Source organism: Mustela erminea, chromosome 19 (genome assembly GCF_009829155.1).
Source record: "Mustela erminea isolate mMusErm1 chromosome 19, mMusErm1.Pri, whole genome shotgun sequence".
Classification (NCBI taxonomy): domain Eukaryota; kingdom Metazoa; phylum Chordata; class Mammalia; order Carnivora; family Mustelidae; genus Mustela; species Mustela erminea.
In genome coordinates this window covers 26,422,596-26,444,840 of record NC_045632.1, presented here as the reverse complement: position 1 = coordinate 26,444,840, position 22,245 = coordinate 26,422,596, and the positions used below count along the sequence as shown (strand labels likewise).

General features: G+C 38.5%; 1 protein-coding gene across 8 annotated transcripts in view; it reads left to right on the top strand.

The window, feature by feature from the left end:
• Positions 1 to 22,245, top strand: part of ABCC12 (ATP binding cassette subfamily C member 12) — an 87,610-nt gene that overhangs the window by 1,565 nt on the left and 63,800 nt on the right. For 6 of the 8 annotated variants that reach the window (XM_032326261.1, XM_032326260.1, XM_032326256.1 and 3 more), the window contains exon 2: positions 21,206 to 21,372. In XM_032326261.1, coding sequence (XP_032182152.1) covers positions 21,254 to 21,372 — 119 coding nt within the window. In that variant the 5' untranslated portion in view covers positions 21,206 to 21,253. Of the gene's footprint in view, positions 1 to 567; positions 624 to 21,205; positions 21,373 to 22,245 lie in introns of those variants that run through there. The other 2 variants (XM_032326258.1, XM_032326259.1) reach the window with 2 other exon arrangements.

Genomic DNA, 22,245 nt, shown 5'->3' with positions numbered 1-22,245 from the left:
GGGCACGGAGAGCTCTTGATATTTTGTCACAAGTCAGAGGTCTTTTTTCTTTTAATATAATATGTCCTAATTCAAATTCAGAAAATTTTAAAAACTATACAGACCAAATAAAATGGACCGGTAAGTCGTATGTGGTCCATGGTCCACTCGTTTGTGTCCACTGCTCTAAACAGAGACCTTCCTGCTTCTACCTTGTCAGGTCTATTGAGGTCAGTTTGGGAATGCCCCGCCAAAAAGCAGAGGGATGCACCAGGGACCTTCTTCGATCCCCTGCCAACCCTCAGATTCAACCCAACCCTCAGTTCAGCCCAACACTCAGATGCTCTGAGCGGAAAAAAAGCTGCCAGGAACAGAGTCAGGATGGCTGCGGGGGCTCTGGCCCGGTCCTGTCTTCACTCCTTTCAGCTCCCATCAAAGCTCCCCCCACCCCCACCCCCTGGCTGCCAGCAAGCAGATTTGCCACTCCAGGCAGCTCCTCACTCCTGGCAGAGGATGCCACGACAGACGGGGATAGAGACGTTAGCCAAAGCAGACTTCCTGAATTAAAAAGTCTCATTTTCCCCCCAGGGCTGCCAAATTTAGCAAGGTGCCATTCCTGCTGCAACGCTTCCAAGCCGTCTTAGGTAATCATAACTCTGCATTCCCCGTGGAGCGCTCAAGGAAATTACCTCCCAGCACCAATTTCCTACACACTCTGATTACCTGAACATGGCCAGGGAGGCCTGGTCTCCTGTTTGGCATCTTGGAATGCAGACCCCTTAAGATGAGCTGATGACAGCTTGCTGCCAGAATTATTTGCCATTAGGAAAGTGAGAAAAATTATAGAGGTCATACGAACGGTTCTCCATGAATAATGAAACCCACACCCTTAGGAAGAGGAAATCTGGATCCTAGAGACTGGAGCCATGTAGTTTGGACAGGAGAGAAATTGCAGATGGGTTGCTGGGGGTGATCAGAGGGACACGATGATTGTCCTCACACATCTGAGGGCACGTAAGGAGGGATAAATGTAGTCTACGTGACACCTGAGCGCAGAGTGACTGTTGCAGGAAAATCGTGTTCAGTTCCAGAGAAAGATTCATTCCCTTTAGGGCCCCTTTAGGGCTTTTTTCTTTAACAACAACAACAAAAAAGGTTCGACTTTTTATTTTGAAATGATTTTAAAGACATAAAAGTAACAACAATAATGCTAAGAAATTTTAACTACCCTTCACTTGAAATTGCAAAGTAACATTTTGCACATTTGCTTCAACATTCTATTTCTGTGCATAATTATTATTTTTCTGACACATCCGAGAGTAAATTGCAGACATTTTACTCCATTATCTCTAAATACTTTAGTATATAGCTCCTAAGAATAAGGACATTCTCTTATATAACCATGATTATCACAATTATTAATGGTCAAATTGTACAATTATCAACATCAGAAAGTTTTGCTTTGATATAATACTATTATGTACCCTACAGCCCATATTCAGGTTTCCCTAATTGTCCCAAAATAATCTTTAATTTTTTTTTTTTTCCTGGTCCAGGACCCAGTGTGTGATTATATTGCTTTTAGCTGTCAGGTATCTTCAGTTGCTGTTAATCCGAACCCATTCCCCTCTTTTCATTGTCTTTCATAAGCAAACAATTTTAAAGAGCACAGGCCAGTGGTTTTGTGGAATGTTCCTTTGGGTTTGTCTGATATTTCCTCATGACTAAGTCAGGCTATCCATTTGTTTGCTGAAATACCCATGGAGGCAGTCATGAGAGTGGGCTGAGGTCTGTTCCCACAGCTCGCTGAATCATGATTTGGTTGGTTAAAAGGAAATTCCCACTGGAAACACTGAGTTTTCCATGGATGATGTCCTCTTGAATTCTTTTAATTCTTGGATTCTGTGATTCTCTCTCCCTCCCCAAATAATTTCAGTTGGGTTTTAGAAGTTGGAGTGACCTTTCTTCTTTATCAGCTCCTCTGCCTTTTACCTCCAGTTTGCTCAGATTAACTTCTGTGCAGCTCTAAGGGCACTGCAGGCAGGGGAAGTGGCCCAGAGGCAGTGGGAAGCCACGGGGAGCTGGTCAGGGACCACAGCTTAGCTGTTCATGCTATGTTGTGACACTAACAGGGAGGGTAAGAATGTAATATAAAGACTGTATGCAAGGCTGTGCCCATGTCCAGATTTCCCTCCTCCTGTCTCTCTGACCAGGGCTGGAATGCAATTATATAAGAAGCCAAGGACCCGTCCAAGGATGAGAAGCCAGTTCCTTTACTTTCTCAGTCTAAGCATCCCTAAGCGTCCCTCTTCATTGTCTTCCAGCAAATCTGGAAAAGCCGAGAGGCCCCAGGGCGGCGCATGATGATTTGGGTAGAGGGAGCTCTGAAGGGCTTTCTGATAAACAGCCAAATGGAAATCTTGCGGGAAGGCTCTTGAGGTAGGGTTGGGGAACTTCTGCCTAAGGTTTAGTGTTGCCCATATGGTGACCTTAAGAGCCTCACTGGGCAGGCACCACACCCAGTCTCAGCTGAATGCCTCACCTGGGCTTTCTCTCTAACTCTCTTTCTCACCTCTCTTCTCTTTTGCAGCCAATCAACTCTAGTGTCACTTCCCATAAGAGGTTCTTCCTAACCCCACAGCCTGGTTCCAGCTTTTCCATTCTTAAATATATAGTTAAATGCTACAATGTCATAGGGCAATCCCTGCATAACTTCCAGATCTCATTCCTTTGCCTCCTGGAGGTAACTACCATCTTGAAATTGGTGTATATTTTCTTACACATTTTAAAAAAGTAAACTATTTTTTAAGGATAACTTTTTGTTACAGAAAAGTTGTGAAAGGAGTACAGAGGGTTATTGCATCTTACATTACTATTAACATCTTACATATGTGTTAAGATTAATGAACACTTATTGGTACATCATTATTGACTAATATCTATTCTTCATTTAGCTTTCCTTAGTTTTTACCTAATGTCCCTTTTTCGTCCTAGGATCTCATCCAGGATATACTCATTATATTTTCTTAGGCTCTTTTTGGTTGCAACAATTTTTCAGATTTTCCTTGTTTTTTTGATGACCTTGAAAGTTTTAAGCAGTACTGCTCAGGTATTTTGTAGGCTGTCCCTCAAGGGACTTGTCTTCTATTTTTTCCTATGATTAGACTGGAATTATGGGTTTTGGGGAGGAGGACCACAGAAGTAAAGTGCCCTCCTCATCCCGTCATATCAAGGACACATGCTGTCACCATGGTTTTTCACTGTTGATGTTGACCCTGATCACCTGTTGAGGTAGTATTTGTCAGGTTTGTTCACTGTCGAGTCATTTCTTTTTTCCCCTTTTCTATATTGTACAATTTATACATACATATACATATTATACATAGTGTATAATTTAGTTAACATATACTATATTATTAGTTTCAGGGGTAGAATTTAGTGATTCATCAGTTGCATACAATACTCAGTGCTATTACATCAAATGCCCTCCTTAATGTCCACTATCCAATTACCTTCCCAGCAACCTCCCCTCCAGTAACACTCAGTTTGTTCCCTACACTTGAGTCTCTGATGGTTTTCATCCCTCTCTGTTTTTATCTTACTTCTTTTTTCCTTCCCTTCCCCCATGTTCATCTGTTTGGTTTCTTAAATTCCACATATGCGTGAAATCATATGGTATTTGTCTTTCTCTGACTGACTTATTTTGCTTAGCATAATATCCTCTAGTTCCATGGATTGTTTTTCTAGATTGAAATTCAGTGTTGATATTAGTGAGTATGATTGAAAAGAGGCTAACAGAGGTAGGGGAGAATTTGTGAGGACAGTGAGAGGAAGCTCACAAGGTTTGTGGCTACTCTGTATAGGACTCCTTGAATAGACAGAATTGTTTCTGAGCATTTAAATACATAAGGAGGCTTATGTATGCTGGCTATGTTACTAAAATAATCTTGAACATGATCAGGTAATGCCAAATTGCTTTATAAATTAGTTAAACAATATCTATTCCTATTAACAGGGTCTAAGAACTGCTGTGATCCACACACATGCCAAGACTTAAAATTTTCAGACTCAAGTATTACCTATCTGAAGAATGAGAAATAGTTCTTACTGTGATTGTGGCTTTAATGCTCACTTCCTTGATACTCAGAGATACAGCATTTTTGTGTTGTTTGTTTGGCTCATCTGTGAACTGCCTGTTGATATCTTTTGCTCATTTCTCTAGTTTATTGTCCGTTTGTTATTGATATATAGAGCATTCTTTGTAACTTTTGCATACTAATTTTTTGTAGTTAGGTGAATCACATTTATGCCAGCATGTTGCTTCATTTTTTTTTTTTTTATTTTTTTTTTAATTAATTTTTTTATTTCCAGCATAACAGTATTCATTATTTTTGCACCACACCCCGTGCTCCATGCAATCCGTGCCCTCTATAATACCCACCACCTGGTACCCCAACCTCCCACCCCCCGTCCCTTCAAAACCCTCAGATTGTTTTTCAGAGTCCATAGTCTCTCATGGTTCACCTCCCCTTCCAATTTCCCCCAACTCCCTTCTCCATTCTAAGTCCCCATGTCCTCCATGCTATTTGTTATGCTCCACAAATAAGTGAAACCATATGATAATTGACTCTCTCTGCTTGACTTATTTCACTCAGCATAATCTCTTCCAGTCCCGTCCATGTTGCTACAAAAGTTGGGTATTCATCCTTTCTGATGGAGGCATAATACTCTATCCCCAGGGGTACAGGTCTGTGAATCACCAGGTTTACACACTTCACAGCACTCACCAAAGCACATACCCTTCCCAATGTCCATAATCCCACCCCCTTCTCCCAAACCCCCTCCCCCCAGCAACCCTCAGTTTGTTTTGTGAGATTAAAAGTCACTTATGGTTTGTCTCCCTCCCAATCCCATCTTGTTTCATTTATTCTTCTCCTACCCACTTAAGCCCCCATGTTGCATCACCACTTCCTCATATCAGGGAGATCATATGATAGTTGTCTTTCTCTGCTTGACTTATTTCGCTAAGCATGATACGCTCTAGTTCCATCCATGTTGTCGCAAATGGCAAGATTTCATTTCTTTTGATGGCTGCATAGTATTCCATTGTGTATATATACCACATCGTCTTGATCCATTCATCTGTTGATGGACATCTAGGTTCTTTCCATAGTTTGGCTATTGTGGACATTGCTGCTATAAACATTCGGGTGCATGTGCCCCTTCGGATCACTACGTTTGTATCCTTAGGGTAAATACCCAATAGTGCAATTGCTGGGTCATAGGGCAGTTCTATTTTCAACATTTTGAGGAACCTCCATGCTGTTTTCCAGAGTGGCTGCACCAGCTTGCATTCCCACCAACAGTGTAGGAGGGTTCCCCTTTCTCCGCATCCTTGCCAGCATCTGTCATTTCCTGACTTGTTTATTTTAGCCATTCTGACTGGTGTGAGGTGATATCTCATTGTGGTTTTGATTTGTATTTCCCTGATGCCGAGTGATATGGAGCACTTTTTCATGTGTCTGTTGGCCATCTGGATGTCTTCTTTGCAGAAATGTCTGTTCATGTCCTCTGCCCATTTCTTGATTGGATTATTTGTTCTTTGGGTGTTGAGTTTGCTAAGTTCTTTATAGATTCTGGACACTAGTCCTTTATCTGATATGTCATTTGCAAATATCTTCTCCCATTCTGTCAGTTGTCTTTTGATTTTGTTAACTGTTTCCTTTGCTGTGCAAAAGCTTTTGATCTTGATGAAATCCCAATAGTTCATTTTTGCCCTTGCTTCCCTTGCCTTTTGCATTGTTCCTAGGAAGATGTTGCTGCGGTTGAGGTCAAAGAGGTTGCTGCCTGTGTTCTCCTCAAGGATTTTGATGGATTCCTTTCGCACATTGAGGTCCTTCATCCATTTTGAGTCTATTTTTGTGTGTGGTGTAAGGAAATGGTCCAATTTCATTTTTCTGCATGTGGCTGTCCAATTTTCCCAGCACCATTTATTGAAGAGGCTGTCTTTTTGCCATTGGACATTCTTTCCTGCTTTGTCGAAGATTAGTTGACCATAGAGTTGAGGATCTATTTCTGGGCTCTCTATTCTGTTCCATTGATCTATGTGTCTGTTTTTGTGCCAGTACCATGCTGTCTTGATGACGATAGCTTTGTAATAGAGCTTGAAGTCCGGAATTGTGATGCCACCAACGTTGGCTTTCTTTTTCAATATCCCTTTGGCTATTCGAGGTCTTTTCTGGTTCCATATAAATTTTAGCATTATTTGTTCCATTTCTTTGAAAAAGATGGATGGTACTTTGATAGGAATTGCATTAAATGTGTAGATTGCTTTAGGTAGCATAGACATTTTCACAATATTTATTCTTCCAATCCAGGAGCATGGAACATTTTTCCATTTCTTTGTGTCTTCCTCAATTTCTTTCATGAGTACTTTATAGTTTTCTGAGTATAGATTCTGTGTCTCTTTGGTTAGGTTTATTCCTAGGTATCTTATGGTTTTGGGTGCAATTGTAAATGGGATTGACTCCTTAATTTCTCTTTCTTCTGTCTTGTTGTTGGTGTAGAGAAATGCAACTGATTTCTGTGCATTGATTTTATATCCTGACACTTTACTGAATTCATGTATAAGTTCTAGCAGTTTTGGAGTGGAGTCTTTTGGGTTTTCCACATATAGTATTATATCATCTGCGAAGAGTGATAATTTGACTTCTTCTTTGCCGATTTGGATGCCTTTAATTTCCTTTTGTTGTCTGATTGCTGAGGCTAGGACCTCTAGTACTATGTTGAATAGCAGTGGTGATAATGGACATCCCTGCCGTGTTCCTGACCTTAGCGGAAAAGCTTTCAGTTTTTCTCCATTGAGAATGATATTTGCGGTGGGTTTTTCATAGATGGCTTTGATGATATTGAGGTATGTGCCCTCTATCCCTACACTTTGAAGAGTTTTGATCAGGAAGGGATGCTGTACTTTGTCAAATGCTTTTTCAGCATCTATTGAGAGTATCATATGGTTCTTGTTCTTTCTTTTATTGATGTGTTGTATCACATTGACTGATTTGCGGATGTTGAACCAACCTTGCAGCCCTGGAATAAATCCCACTTGGTCGTGGTGAATAATCTTTTTAATGTACTGTTGAATCCTATTGGCTAGTATTTTGTTGAGTATTTTCGCATCTGTGTTCATCAAGGATATCGGTCTATAGCTCTCTTTTTTGGTGGGATCCTTGTCTGGTTTTAGGATCAAGGTGATGCTGGCCTCATAAAATGAGTTTGGAAGTTTTCCTTCCATTTCTATTTTTTGGAACAGTTTCAGGAGAATAGGAATTAGTTCTTCTTTAAATGTTTGGTAGAATTCCCCCGGGAAGCCGTCTGGCCCTGGGCTTTTGTTTGTTTGGAGATTTTTAATGACTGTTTCAATCTCCTTACTGGTTATGGGTCTGTTCAGGCTTTCTATTTCTTCCTGGTTCAGTTGTGGTAGTTTATATGTTTCTAGGAATGCATCCATTTCTTCCAGATTGTCAAATTTATTGGCGTAGAGTTGCTCATAGTATGTTCTTATAATAGTTTGTATTTCTTTGGTGTTAGTTGTGATCTCTCCTCTTTCATTCATGATTTTATTTATTTGGGTCCTTTCTCTTTTCTTTTTGATAAGTCGGGCCAGGGGTTTATCAATTTTATTAATTCTTTCAAAGAACCAGCTCCTAGTTTCGTTGATTTGTTCTATTGTTTTTTTGGTTTCTATTTCATTGATTTCTGCTCTGATCTTTATGATTTCTCTTCTCCTGCTGGGCTTAGGGTTTCTTTCTTGTTCTTTCTCCAGCTCGTTTAGGTGTAGGGTTAGGTTGTGTACCTGAGACCTTTCTTGTTTCTTGAGAAAGGCTTGTACCGCTATATATTTTCCTCTCAGGACTGCCTTTGTTGTGTCCCACAGATTTTGAACCGTTGTATTTTCATTATCATTTGTTTCCATGATTTTTTTCAATTCTTCTTTAATTTCCCGGTTGACCCATTCATTCTTTTGAAGGATGCTGTTTAGTCTCCATGTATTTGGGTTCTTTCCAAACTTCCTTTTGTGGTTGAGTTCTAGCTTTAGAGCATTGTGGTCTGAAAATATGCAGGGAATGATCCCAATCTTTTGATACCGGTTGAGTCCTGATTTAGGACCGAGGATGTGATCTATTCTGGAGAATGTTCCATGTGCACTAGAGAAGAATGTGTATTTTGTTGCTTTGGGATGAAATATTCTGAATATATCTGTGATGTCCATCTGGTCCAGTGTGTCGTTTAAGGCCTTTATTTCCTTGCTGATCTTTTGCTTGGATGATCTGTCCATTTCAGTGAGGGGAGTGTTAAAGTCCCCTACTATTATTGTATTATTGTTGATGTGTTTCTTTGATTTTGTTATTAATTGGTTTATATAGTTGGCTGCTCCCACGTTGGGGGCATAGATATTTAAAATTGTTAAATCTTCTTGTTGGACAGACCCTTTGAGTATGATATAGTGTCCTTCCTCATCTCTTATTATAGTCTTTGGCTTAAAATCTAATTGATCTGATATAAGGATTGCCACTCCTGCTTTCTTCTGATGTCCATTAGCATGGTAAATTCTTTTCCACCCCTTCACTTTAAATCTGGAGGTGTCTTCGGGCTTAAAATGAGTTTCTTGGAGGCAACATATAGATGGGTTTTGTTTTTTTATCCATTCTGATACCCTGTGTCTTTTGACAGGGGCATTTAGCCCATTAACATTCAGGGTAACTATGGAGAGATATGAATTTAGTGCCATTGTATTGCCTGTAAGTTGACTGTTACTGTATATGGTCTCTGTTCCTTTCTGATCTACCACTTGTAGGCTCTCTCTTTGCTTAGAGGACCCCTTTCAATATTTCCTGTAGAGCTGGTTTGGTATTTGCAAATTCTTTCAGTTTTTGTTTGTCCTGGAAGCTTTTAATCTCTCCTTCTATTTTCAATGATAGCCTAGCTGGATATAGTATTCTTGGCTGCATGTTTTTCTCGTTTAGTGCTCTGAAAATATCATGCCAGCTCTTTCTGGCCTGCCAGGTCTCTGTGGATAAGTCAGCTGCCAATCTAATATTTTTACCATTGTATGTTACAGACTTCTTTTCCCGGGCTGCTTTCAGGATTTTCTCTTTGTCACTGAGACTTGTAAATTTTACTATTAGGTGACGGGGTGTGGGCCTATTCCTATTGATTTTGAGGGGCGTTCTCTGAACCTCCTGAATTTTGATGCTCGTTCCCTTTGCCATATTGGGGAAATTCTCCCCAATAATTCTCTCCAGTATACCTTCTGCTCCCCTCTCTCTTTCTTCTTCTTCTGGAATCCCAATTATTCTAATGTTGTTTCGTCTTATGGTGTCACTTATCTCTCTAATTCTCCCCTCGTGGTCCAGCTGCTGTTTGTCCCTCTTTTGCTCAGCTTCTTTATTCTCTGTCATTTGGTCTTCTATATCACTAATTCTTTCTTCTGCCTCATTTATCCTAGCAGTGAGAGCCTCCATTTTTGATTGCACTTCATTAATAGCTTTTTTTATTTCAACTTGGTTAGATTTTAGTTCTTTTATTTCTCCAGAAAGGGCTTTTATATCTCTCGAGAGGGTTTCTCTAATATCTTCCATGCCTTTTTCGAGCCCGGCTAGAACCTTGAGAATTGTCATTCTGAACTCTAGATCTGACATATTACCAATGTCTGTATTGATTAGGTCCCTAGCCTTCGGTACTGCCTCTTGTTCTTTTTTTTGTGTTGAATTTTTCCGTCTTGTCATTTTGTCCAGATAAGAGTATATGAAGGGGCAAGTAAAATACTAAAAGGGTGGCAACAACCCCAGGAAAAAATGCTTTAACCAAATTAGAAGAGATCCAAAATCGTGAGGGGGGAGAAAGGGGATAAAAAGAGGTTCAAAAAGGAAGAAAGAAAAAAAAAAAAAAGAAAAAAGAAAAGAAAAGAATTAAAAAAAAAAAAAAGGAAAACACCTAAGAAAAATGTAAAAAAGAAAAAATATATATATTAGATAAACTAGTAAAAAATCGTTAAAAAAGAAAAAGGTAACAGTTAAAAAAAAAAAATTTTACCCGAAGGCGAGAAAAAACAAAAAAAAAAATGAAAAAGAAAAAAATTAAATTAACTGCACGACTAAAAAAACATCACAGGGAAAAAGCCATGAGTTCCGTGCTTGGCTTTCTCCTCTTCTGGAATTCTGCTGCTCTCCTTGGTATTGAAACCGCACTCCTTGGTAGGTGAACTTGGTCTCGGCTGGATTTCTTGTTGATCTTCTGGGGGAGGGGCCTGTTGTAGTGATTCTCAAGTGTCTTTGCCCCAGGCGGAATTACACCGCCCTTACCCGGGGCCCGGGTGAGTAATCCGCTCGGGTTTGCTTTCAGGAGCTTTTGTTCCCTGAGCGCTTTCCGTAGAGTTCCGGAGGACGGGAATACAAATGGCGGCCTCCTGGTCTCCGGCCCGGAGGAGCCGAGAGCCCAGGGCCACACTCCTCAGTGCGCCCTCAGAGAACAGCGCCCAGTTACTCCCGTCTGCCTGACCTCCGGCCGTGCTCCGAGCTCTCCAAGCCTGCGACCAGTTCAAGGTAACACCGAGCTGTGAGCTTACTGTCGGCTCTGTCTCTGTAGCCGGCTTTCCCGTTCCAATACCCGCAAGGTCTGCGACACTCAGACACCCCTGATCCTTCTGTGACCCTGCGGGACCTGAGGCCACGCTGAACCCGCGTGGGCTTCGCCCCGGTTTAGCCTCTGGAGCGATGTCCCTCAGCGGAACAGACTTTTAAAAGTCCTGATTTTGTGCACCGTTGCTCCGCCGCTTGCCGGGAGCCGGCCCCTCCCCCCGGGGTCTATCTTCCCGTCGCTTTGGATTCACTTCTCCGCCGGTCCTACCTTTCAGAAAGTGGTTGTGTTTCTGTTTCCAGAATTGCTGTTCTTCTTCTCTTCGATCTGCCGATGGATTTTCAGGTGTTTGCAATCTTTAGATAAGCTATCTAGCTGATCTCCGGCTAGCTGAAGCAGTCTCAGCCTGCTACTTCTCCGCCATCTTGACTCCTCCCCTGTTGCTTCATTTTTAATCTTTAACAATATTTTAAAAAATTTGGTCTTTTGTTTGTTTTAAATCTTATTTTTTTTCAGTGTTCCAAAATTCATTGTTTATGCCCCACACCCACTACTCCATGTAATACGTGCCCTCCACAATACCCACCACCAGACTCACACCCCCACGAAACCCACAGTTTGTTCTTGATCTTTTAAAAAATTATGTCTTTTTTTTTAAATTTTTTATTTTTTATAAACATATATTTTTATCCCCAGGGGTACAGGTCTGTGAATCACCAGTTTTACACACTTCACAGCACTCACCAAAGCACATACCCTCCCCAATGTCCATAATCCCACCCCCTTCTCCCAAACCCCCTCCCCCTAGCAACCCTCAGTTTGTTTTGTGAGATTAAGAGTCACTTATGGTTTGTCTCCCTCCCAATCCCATCTTGTTTCATTGATTCTTCTCCTACCCACTTAAGCCCCCATGTTGCATCACCACTTCCTCATATCAGGGAGATCATATGATAGTTGTCTTTCTCTGCTTGACTTATTTCACTAAGCATAATATGCTCTAGTTCCATCCATGTTGTCGCAAATGGCAAGATTTCATTTCTTTTGATGGCTGCATAGTATTCCATTGTGTATAGCAGCAATGTCCACAATAGCCAAACTATGGAAAGAACCTAGATGTCCATCAATAGATGAATGGATCAAGAAGATGTGGTATTATGTCTTTTGATTAATATGACTTGTTACTAAAATTAAAAAAAAAAAACAAACACCCGTGACTTGTCACTATTGATGTTGACCTTGATCACCTAGTTTGAAATAGTATTTGTCAGGTTTCTCTACTGTAAAGTTATACTTTTCTGCCTTTTTCATACTGTACTATACTCTTAGAAGTGCCATATTTTAGTTGATAAACTCTTTGCTCACAGAGTTGACAATTCTGATGCTGTTAACATGGTAGTTCTTTTTTCATTCTGTTAGTTGCAATCTATTTGTGTCTTTATACTAAAAATCCATTTCTTGTGGGTACCATATCATTGCGTCTTGCTTTTATACCCAGTCTGACAATCTCTAGTTTTTAGCTGAAGTGTTTACTCCATTTATATTAAATGTAATTATTGATGTGGTTGGGTTTAAGTCTATCAGCTTGGTATTTGTCTTCCACTTATCCCTCTGTTTTTTATGTTTCAGTTCCTCCTTGCCTATCAAGGGCTGGCATTGAGCTGTCGTTTGTCAATAAAACTATTTGGGGTTAATCGTTAATCCATTATTATATGCCCCATTTTATTTCTTTGATTGAATTCTTAGTTTTAAGTTTTGTTTTCTTTCTGTGTTCCTCCCTGCCCCCCCCCCCAGCTGCAGGGCTAACACTATGCTGCGATTTACATTTTTATGTGTGTTATTTTGTGCTTAGTTTTCAGTCTGTTTAGGAAAATAGATAAGTAAGTAGGGAGGTTTTCCTAGAGGAGAAATGTCTGAATTGAGCCTGAATTGAGGCTGAACAGGAAGTGGTCAAGTGAAGGGAATGATGTTACATTTTTCCAGGTTGTAACAGTGGTGACCAAGAGGTGGAAATAATTGGCAATTTGTTCAGACATGTGACGTTGCTGGAGTGCAGTATTAGGTGATGGAAATGGAGGGAGGGCTTTGGAGTACAGCACAGGTTGACAAGAAGTTTAGGGAGTTCCTATTTGAACTAAGAATCTAGAGATCCATGGTATTCATATCTTTAATATTCATTAATTGAATGACAGAAGAGATTTTGAGCAGTATTATTGCCTACAAAACAGTTGTTCCCCTCCAGTTGTTTGTAATGCTTGTTTCTATTTTGGGGGATTGGTCTTTTTTGAAGTGAAGTTATTTTAATTTTTAAATTCTATTGTAATAAAGAATATATTATTCCAGAGAGGTGCTTCTTGTAATATAATATATGCAAGGGGTTTTCCGGAGTAATTGGAAAAAAGTGGACATGTCAGTTTCTCTATATCTAGCCTGTCCCAGATGAGATAGTGCCACTCATTTTATGTAGACTCTGCTTCCCCCCCAGCTTTATTGAGATATAATTGTCATATAATATAACTTATCATATTATACATTTAAATGTGTATGACATGCAGATTTGATAGACTTTATTGTGAAATGACTACCACAGTAACATGAGTTAAAGCCTCCATCATCTCATAATTATCATTCTCTTTTGAAGTGAAATGTTTAAGATCCACTCTCTTAGCAACTTTCAAGTATGTAATACAGTGTTGTTAACTTTAATCACCATGTTGTACTTGTGATGCCCAGAATTTACTCATAACTAGAAATTTTTACCTAACTCTCACCAAAATATCCCTATTTCCTCCACCATCCAACCCCTGGCAACCATTGTTTTACTCCCTGTTACTATGAGTTTAGCTTTTTTAGATTCTAGATGTAAGTGTGTATCCTACAGTATTTGTCTTTCTCTGTCTGACTTCTTCACTCAGCATAATTTCCTCCAGGTCCATCTTTGTTGTCCCAAATGGCAGAATGTCATTCTTTCTCAGGGCTGAATAATATTCCATTGTATATGTATACCACATCTTTTTAATCCATTCTTTTTAATCCATCCATAAATTGTTTCCATATCTTGACTACTGTGAATGATGCTGCAATGGGTGTGAAGGTGCAGGTATCTTTTCAGGATCCTGATTTCATTTCCTTTGGATATATACCCAGAATTGGGATTGCTGAATCCTATGGCAGTTTTATTGTAAACTTTTTGAGGAGTTTACATCTGTTTTCTGTAGTGGCTGTGCTGATTTACATTCTCACCAACAGTGCACAAGAATTTTCTTCTATGTCTTTGTCAACACTTTGTTATCTCTTGTCTTTTTGTTGATAGTCATTCTAACAGGTATGCAGTGATATCTCCTTGTGGTTTTGACTTGCATTTCGCTGATGATTAGTGATGTTGAGCACCTTTTCATGTACTTGTCTGTCATTCGTATGTTTTCTTTGGAAAAATGTCCATTCAGTTCCTCTGCTCATTTTTTTTTTCATTTGTATATATTTATTTATTTTATAATTTTTTATTTTTTATAAACATATATTTTTATCCCCAGGGGTACAGGTCTGTGAATCACCAGGTTTACACACTTCCAAAGGCAAGGGAAGCAAGGGCAAAAATGAACTATTGGGATTTCATCAAGATCAAAAGCTTTTGCACAGCAAAGGAAACAGTTAACAAAATCAAAAGACAACTGACAGAATGGGAGAAGATATTTGCAAACGACATATCAGATAAAGGACTAGTGTCCAGAATCTATAAAGAACTTAGCAAACTCAACACCCAAAGAACAAATAATCCAATCAAGAAATGGGCAGAGGACATGAACAGACATTTCTGCAAAGAAGACATCCAGATGGCCAACAGACACATGAAAAAGTGCTCCATATCACTCGGCATCAGGGAAATACAAATCAAAACCACAATGAGATATCACCTCACACCTCTGCTCGTTTTTAAATCAAATTTTTTGTTTTATTTTACTTTTGAGTTGTATTAGTTCTTTATATACGTTGGATATTTACTCTTTATGAGACAGGATTTGCAATTTTTTTTTTCCCGTTCTGTAGGTTGTCTTTTCATCTTGTTGATTTTTTTTTCTCTTGCTGTGCAGAAGACTTTTAGCTCAATGTAGTTGTGTTTAATTATTTTTGTTTTTTATTTTGCTAGTGTTTCTGAGTCATATCAAGGGATTATTGCCAAGACAAGGAGCTTTTCCCTCTGATTACTTCTAGGAGTTTATGGTTTTACTTCTTATGTTTATTTCTTTAATCTATTTCAAGTTCATTTTTGTGAGTAGTGTTAAGATAAGAGTCCAATTTTATTCATCTGTGTGTGATTATCCAGTTCTCCTTATACCATTTATTAAAGAGAATATCTTTTCCTGTATTCTCAGATTCCTTTTTAAATATTATTGACTATATATGTATTTATATATGTATACATGTATACATATATGTTTATCTGTGGGCTCTCAATTTTGTTCTATTTTATGTGTCTGTTTTTATACCAGCACCATTGATTACAATAGCTTTATAGTATAGTTTGAAACCAGGAAGTGTCATGCCTCCAGCTCTGTTCTTTCTTCTTTGGCTATTCAGGGTCTTTTGTGATTTCATACAAATTTTAGAATTGTTTTTTCTATTTCTGTGAAAAATGTCATTAGAATTTTTATGGGGATTGTGTCAAATCTATAGATAACTGGTGTGGTATGGACATTTTAATAATATTAATTTTTCTGATCCATGAACACAAGATAGCTTCCCATTTGTGTCTTCAATCTCTTTCCTCAAAGTGTACTGATCTTTCACCTCCTTTGTTAAGTTTAGCCATGAGTGTTTTATTGTTTCCTTTCTTCCCAGGGATAAACTCCACTTGATCATGGTGTATGATATTTTATTTTATTATTTATTTATTTATTAATTGTTGATTAATAGTTGATGTATGATTTTTTAATCTGTTGTTGAATTCAGTTTGCTAATATTTCTTTGAGAATATTTGCATCTATATTCATTAGGGTATTGACCTATAGCTTCCTTTTCTTGTAATGTCCTTATCTGGTGTTAGTAATAGGGTAATTTTTGTCTTATAAGTATTGAGTAATATCTCCTCTTCGATTTTCTGGAGGAATTTGAGAATATTTGACATTAATTCTTCTTTAAATGTTTAGTAGAATTCATTAGTGAAACCATCTGGTCTTAGATTTTCTTTTTGGGGGATAGATTGGGTCATGTGTTCTGTTCCGATTTTCTTTTTCTTCATTATTCAGTCTTGATGAGCTGCATTTTTCTAGGAATTTATCAATTATTTGTAAGTTATCCAATCTGTCAATGTATGGTTATTCTGGTAGTCTCTTATGATCATTTGTATCTCTGTACTATCAGTTGTAGTATCTACTTTTCTCATTTTACTTACAAGTCTTCTCTTTTTCCTATAGTCTAGCTAAAGACTTGTTCAATTTTGCTTATCCTTTCAAAAAACCAGTTTTTAGCTTCATTAATCTTTTATATTGTTTTTTCTGATCTCTAGTTTATTTATTTCGGCCCTGATTTTTGTTATTTCTTTCTGTTAACTTTGGGCTTAGTTTGTTCTTCCTTTTTTTTTTGGTTCATTGAAGTGTAAAGTTAGGTTCTTTATTTGAAATCTTTTATTTTTCTTAATGTAGACATTTATCACTATAAATTTCCATTTGGGGACTACTTCTGCTACATACCACAAGTTTTGTTATATTGTGTTTCCACTTTGTTTCAAGATTTTTTTTTTCATTTTCCTTTTGATTTCTTCTTTGACTCATCGGTTGGTCAGAAATGTGTTGTCTAATTTCCACATATTTGTGAACTCTCCAGCTTTCTTTTGTTATTGATTTCATTTCATACCATTGTGATAAAAAAAATACTTGGTATAATTTCAGTCATCTTAAATTTGCTACAACTTGTTTTGTGACCCATCATTATCTATCCTGGAGAACATTCCAGGTGTTCCTAAGAAAGAGGTGCATTTTAGTGTTGTTGGACAGAATATTCCATATATGTTTGTTACGTCCAGTTGAAATGTAGTTCAAGTTCAGTATTTCCTTATTGATTTTCTGTCTGGATGACCTAGCTAATGTTGAAAGTGGAGTATTAAAGTATCATTGAACACTACATCTAAAAATCATTATGTACTATATATTGGCTAATTGAATTTTTAAAAGTTACCTAATATTATTGTATTATTGTCTATTTCTCCGTTCAGATCTGTTAGTATTTGCTTAATATATTTAAGTGTCCCATCATTAAAACATACCTATCTATCATCTTTTACATTTATACAATATATGTGTGTGTATATATTATACATATGATTGTTATATCTTCTTGATTAACTGATCCTTTTATCATGATATAGTAATTTTCTTTGTCTCTTATTATAATTTTTGGTTTAAAATCTATTTTGTTTGATATAAGTATAGCTATGCCTGCTGTCCTTTGGTTTCCACTTGAATGAAATACCTTCTTCCATCCCTTCACCTTGAGCCTATGTATGTCTTTAAAGCTGAAGTGAGTCTCTTGTAGGTAGCACATAGTTGGGTCTTCTTATTTTTTTCATCCAGCCAGCAACTCTATGTCTTTTGATTGTAGAATTTAATCCATTTACATTTCACATATGTATTGATGGGTAAAAGACTATTTTTTTTTTTTCTGGCTATTTTGCAGTTTCATTGTGAATTGATGACTTCATAGTGGTATGCTTTGACTCCCTTCTCTTTATCTTTTGTAAATCTGTTGTAGGTTTTTGCTTAAAAACCTTTTACCTTAAGGCTTATATAAAACATTTTATAAATATAATTGTCATTTTATGTTGATAAGAACTTAATTTTGATCACATACAAAAACTCTACCATTTTACTCCTCTATTTTATGTTATTGATGTCACAATTTGTCCCTTTTTATATTGTGTTTATTAAAAATTATTGCCTCTTAGTCTATTAGAATAGTTAACACACTACCATATTACAGTATTAGAGTATTCTGAATTTGACTATATATTACATTAGTCAGTATGTTACAAATTTTCATGTTACTAATTAGTATCCTTTAATTTCAGCTTGAAGAATTTCTTCCAGCAATTCTTGTTAAGGCAGGTGTAGTGGTGATAAACTCCCTCATATTTTGTTTGCCTGGGAAAGTATTTCACTTTCATTTCTGAATAATACTTTTGCCAGTTAGGGCATTCTTGGTTGGTAGGTATTTGTTTTTGTTTTTGTTTTCTTGGCACTTTGAATAGATCATCCCACTCTCTTGGCCTGTATGGTTTCTGCTGAGAAATCACTAATACCCTTATTGGAGTTCCCTTGTAAGTTACAAGCTTATTTTCTCTTACTGCTTTTAAGATTCTCTGTTTGATTTTTGACAATTTTATTTTAATGTGTGTTAGAAAGAATCTCTTTGAGTTTCTTTGGTGACCTATATGGCTCATGAACTTGGGTATTCAAATCTTTACTTAGATTTAGGAAGTTTGTAGCCATTATTTCTTTTTCACCCCCCTTCTAAATTTTTATTTAAATTCTAGTTAGCTAACATATAGTGTATTATTGGTTTTGGGAATAGAATTCAGTGGTTTGTCACAGCCCGTATTTCTTTTCTTTTAAGATTTTTTATTTATTCATTTGAGAGAAAGAGATCATGAACAAGGGGGAGGGTCAGAGGGAGAGGAAGAAGCAGACTCCTTGCTGATCAGGGAGCCCAACTCAGGGCTTGATCCTAGGACCTTGAGATCATGACCTGAGCCAAAGTCATATACATAGCTCACTGAGCCACCCAGGTGCCCTTCCATTATTTCTTTAAATAAGTCTTCTGTCTCATACTTCCTCTTTTTTCTGAAACTCCAACAATTAACAAATTGTTTCTTTTGATGGTATTCTATAGATTGCATAGGTTTTCATCACTCTTTTTTAATTCTTAATTTTTTATTTTTAATTTTTTAATTCTTTTTTAGCTCTCCTCTGACTGGATAATCTCAAATTTCTTGTCATCTAACTCATAGATTCTTTCTGTTGTTGATCCTATTACACTTTTCATTTTATTCATTGTATTTTTCACTTCCAGAATTTCTGTTTGGTTCTTTTAATAATTTCTGTCTCTGTGTTAAACTTCTCATTTTGGTTGTGGATTGTTTTCCTGATTTATCTGAAATGTCTTTCTGAATTTTCTTGTAATTCCTTCAGTTTTCTTAAAACAGATGTTTTCATTTCTTTACTGGGTTACTTGCAATCTCCATATTTTTGAGAATATTATTATTGTCCTTTGGTGGTGCCATGTTTCTTTAATTTTTCATGCTCCTTAAAGTTTTGCATTGCTGTCTTCACATTTGAAACATCAGTTACCTCCTCCAATCTTTACTAACAGTCTCTGGGAAAGAAATACGTTCCATGATCCTTGCTGGGAGTCTAGGGCTTTCTCAGACATTCTATGGGTATGCCTACTCCATATTTCTAGCTCTTCCTTGCTCTTCTTAAGGCTATATGCTTTCTATCAATCCTGTAAAGTGCCGGGCTGGATGCTGACAGCCTTCATTTTGTTTTCCCAAAACTGGTGCTAAAGCTCAAGTTTGTGGTCTCTCCTTAGCCCATAGATTTGGTGTGGTTTGGTTTTCCATGATGCTCACTAGCTATCCGTCAAATCTTCCTCTCACTGCTGCCACCGGCAACATGCACAGGGAGCTGGCCACAGGCTGGGTATATGTGTAGATGAGGCATGTGGAATGCTAGGGGTGCCTGTGAACCAGTTGGAAACATGTGTGAATGAGGTATTCTCAACGATTCAAAAGCAGGTTTCTTGATGTAATCTGTGATGCAGTTAGTAGGATTCATGTTCCTTTAATGTCCTCCAAGAGTCCTATGTGCCTCTCTTGAAGCCTCTTCTTGCCAGGCTGATGAAGTTCAGAATTCAGTCCTCTATATATGGTGAAAGAGAAATAGGCTTCTTTATCATCCCCCTGTACAGCTGGATGCCAGCTCTGGAAGCCAGTTTTCTCTTTCTCCTATAAGAGAAATCATAGGCTGAGAAGATCTCTTTTGGCCCTAAGCTATGCTGCCTTGGGGGAGTTGTAGTGTGGATAAAGTCAAAATATTCCCTTTTCCCTCTCCAATACATCCAGACTTATATTTTTTTGTTTGAATGGTGTGCTGGAAAATTTCCACTGGGAATCTGGACTTCTCCAAAAGTTCTCTTGTCCTTAGTGATTGTCTAAGGTAATATTTTTCAGGGACTCCTAGACTATGACCAAGGAGGTCTGGAGCTAGTTCATGGACCACTTCAAGGCCCAGAGCCAGGAACAAGGTCTCTATGTCCATTACCTGATACATGGGTGGGCAAGACTCCTCGGTTTCTTGGCATATGGTGCTGGATCCCACAGCTCTCAGAAGGACACTTTTATTGGTGAATAGATGGCAAATTATTGTTGAGAGTAGGAGAGACACAAACAAAAGTTGTCTTATTCAGCCATGATGCTAGTATCACTACCACATATATTCTTGAGTAAGTCTTTTCCCTTCTTTTGGTCTTCATTTCCTCTTCTGTGTAATGAAGAGTTTGTAAAAGATTGAATCTGAGAACACTTCTAACTCTGTCATTTGATTGTCAGTCATTAAAACCTTGATGGGAATTGGTTTATTTGATGTTTCTAGCCATGAAAATTTCCTGAGAAAATTCATGGGAATGGCAACCCCATGTATGAGTGTGTATGTATACACACACACACATATGTGTATGTGTATGTATATATATACATATACATGTATTAGTGGTGAGGCCTCTGGTGGTAAATGACAAAAAACAACTTAAGATAATTTGGGTAAAAAGGGAGAATTCATCTCTAGCATATAGGGAGGGAGATGTTATGGAATCCTAGGGGAAGAATAGAGCTGGGGTTTCATTCAGGAAAGGACTGAAACCAGGAATAGGCAAACCTTCAAGGATTATTCTCTATTCATTAGATTTAGGTAATTGGTGAACGGGGTGGTTGGTTTATGGACTGGACAGGCACTCCAAAAAGTGTTATCTCCACATAGATTGTTGGTTTTCCTTAGGGACAGTGGTCCCAGAAGTGGAGGGGGGGAATGTGGGTTTGTCCAGATGTGCCCTGTCCTGAGAGGTAGTCTCATTTGAAGTCTCTAGCCCTTGGGTATAAGGCAGTGTGGACACACAAGAAGTCGGAAGAAAAAGAGGTGTGTGAGACAAACTTCACTCTGTGTGAAGCAAATTTGTGTGACAGCAAACATACCTTCCTGGAGCTCTTTTGTTGGTCTGGGATTCAGGGCTGGTCACAGACTAGCTCCCAACAGACAATCCATGATAGCATTTTTTGTCCCAGTCAACCCAAAATGGAAAAGAAGAGGCACAGAATGTCCTGGCTAATAAAGAAACCTCAAAGTGGAACTGAAGGATGTGGCAGGGTTTCTGGCCACACCTCACCCTCCACCCCCACCTGACCCATAAATGTAGAAAGCTAATTGGTGAAACTGTCTAATGGGTTGGAGCAAGGAAGCTGATCTGGGTAGAGTATGGGTGGAATGCCTGAACCCATTTCAGAGCATCCTCATTTCTCAGTGACCTTCCTCATCTTTCTGCTATATAGTGAAAGTGTCCCTAGGCCAATAGGCCAGGGCTCCAGGCTGCCATCAGGATGGTGGGTGAAGGCCCCTACCTTATCTCAGATCTGGATCGGCGAGGCCAGCGGAGAACCTTTATAGAAAGATATGACTCCAGCCTAAAAACCATGATCCCGGTGAGACCCTATGCAAGGTAAGCCAGGAGGAGGATTGGATGGAGGGCCGGGGGAGAACCTCCAGAATTAGTTTCTAACCTATCAGGAGAGTAGGCTCTGGCCCTGCTCCCCATGCTGCTGCTCTGTATTCTCTTGTCTTTGTGTCTTCCATCTATCCATCCATCCATCCATCCATCCATCCATCCATTAGCCACTCCTGTTATCCTTTGCTGAGAGAACAATAGCTAGTGTTTAAGGAAAGCTTTCATTGTGCCAGACCTGTCCAAGTACTTTACAAACATTTTCTCATTTGCTCTTCCCAGCCGCCATGGAGGTATTATTATCTTTATCTGATGGGCGGGCAAATGAGGCACAGAGAAGTTAAGTAACTTGCTGAAAGTTCACCAGGTAGCTTTTTTTTCTGTAACACACAAACTTTCTAACTGTTAACACTTAGAATGCTAAAACAATTGCCATTTAGTTAGCATACAACTTTATGGTTTGGTCAGCAACTTGGGCTGGGCTTACATGGGTGATTCATCTGGTCTTGAGTAGGCTTACTTATAAATATTCCCGTTGGCAAGGTGGCTGCTGACTGGGGCAATAGGAACAAGTAGGCCATATGGGCTATCAATTCCCATCAGGGTATCCTGGGCTTGATCACTTAGTATGAGAGCAGACTGCCAAAAGGATGAGTTGAAGTATATAGGGTTTCTTGAGATTCAAGTTCAGAACTGGCACACCATTTCTTTCACAGCATTCTATTGACCAAATTGAGGCACAAGTCAGCTCAGATTCTAGGAGTGGAGAAATAGACTAGACCTACTGATGGAAGCAGTTGCAAGCTCACAATCCAAAGGGCTGTTATACAGATGGGGAGAGAGAATTAGGTCATGTATGAACTGCAGAAT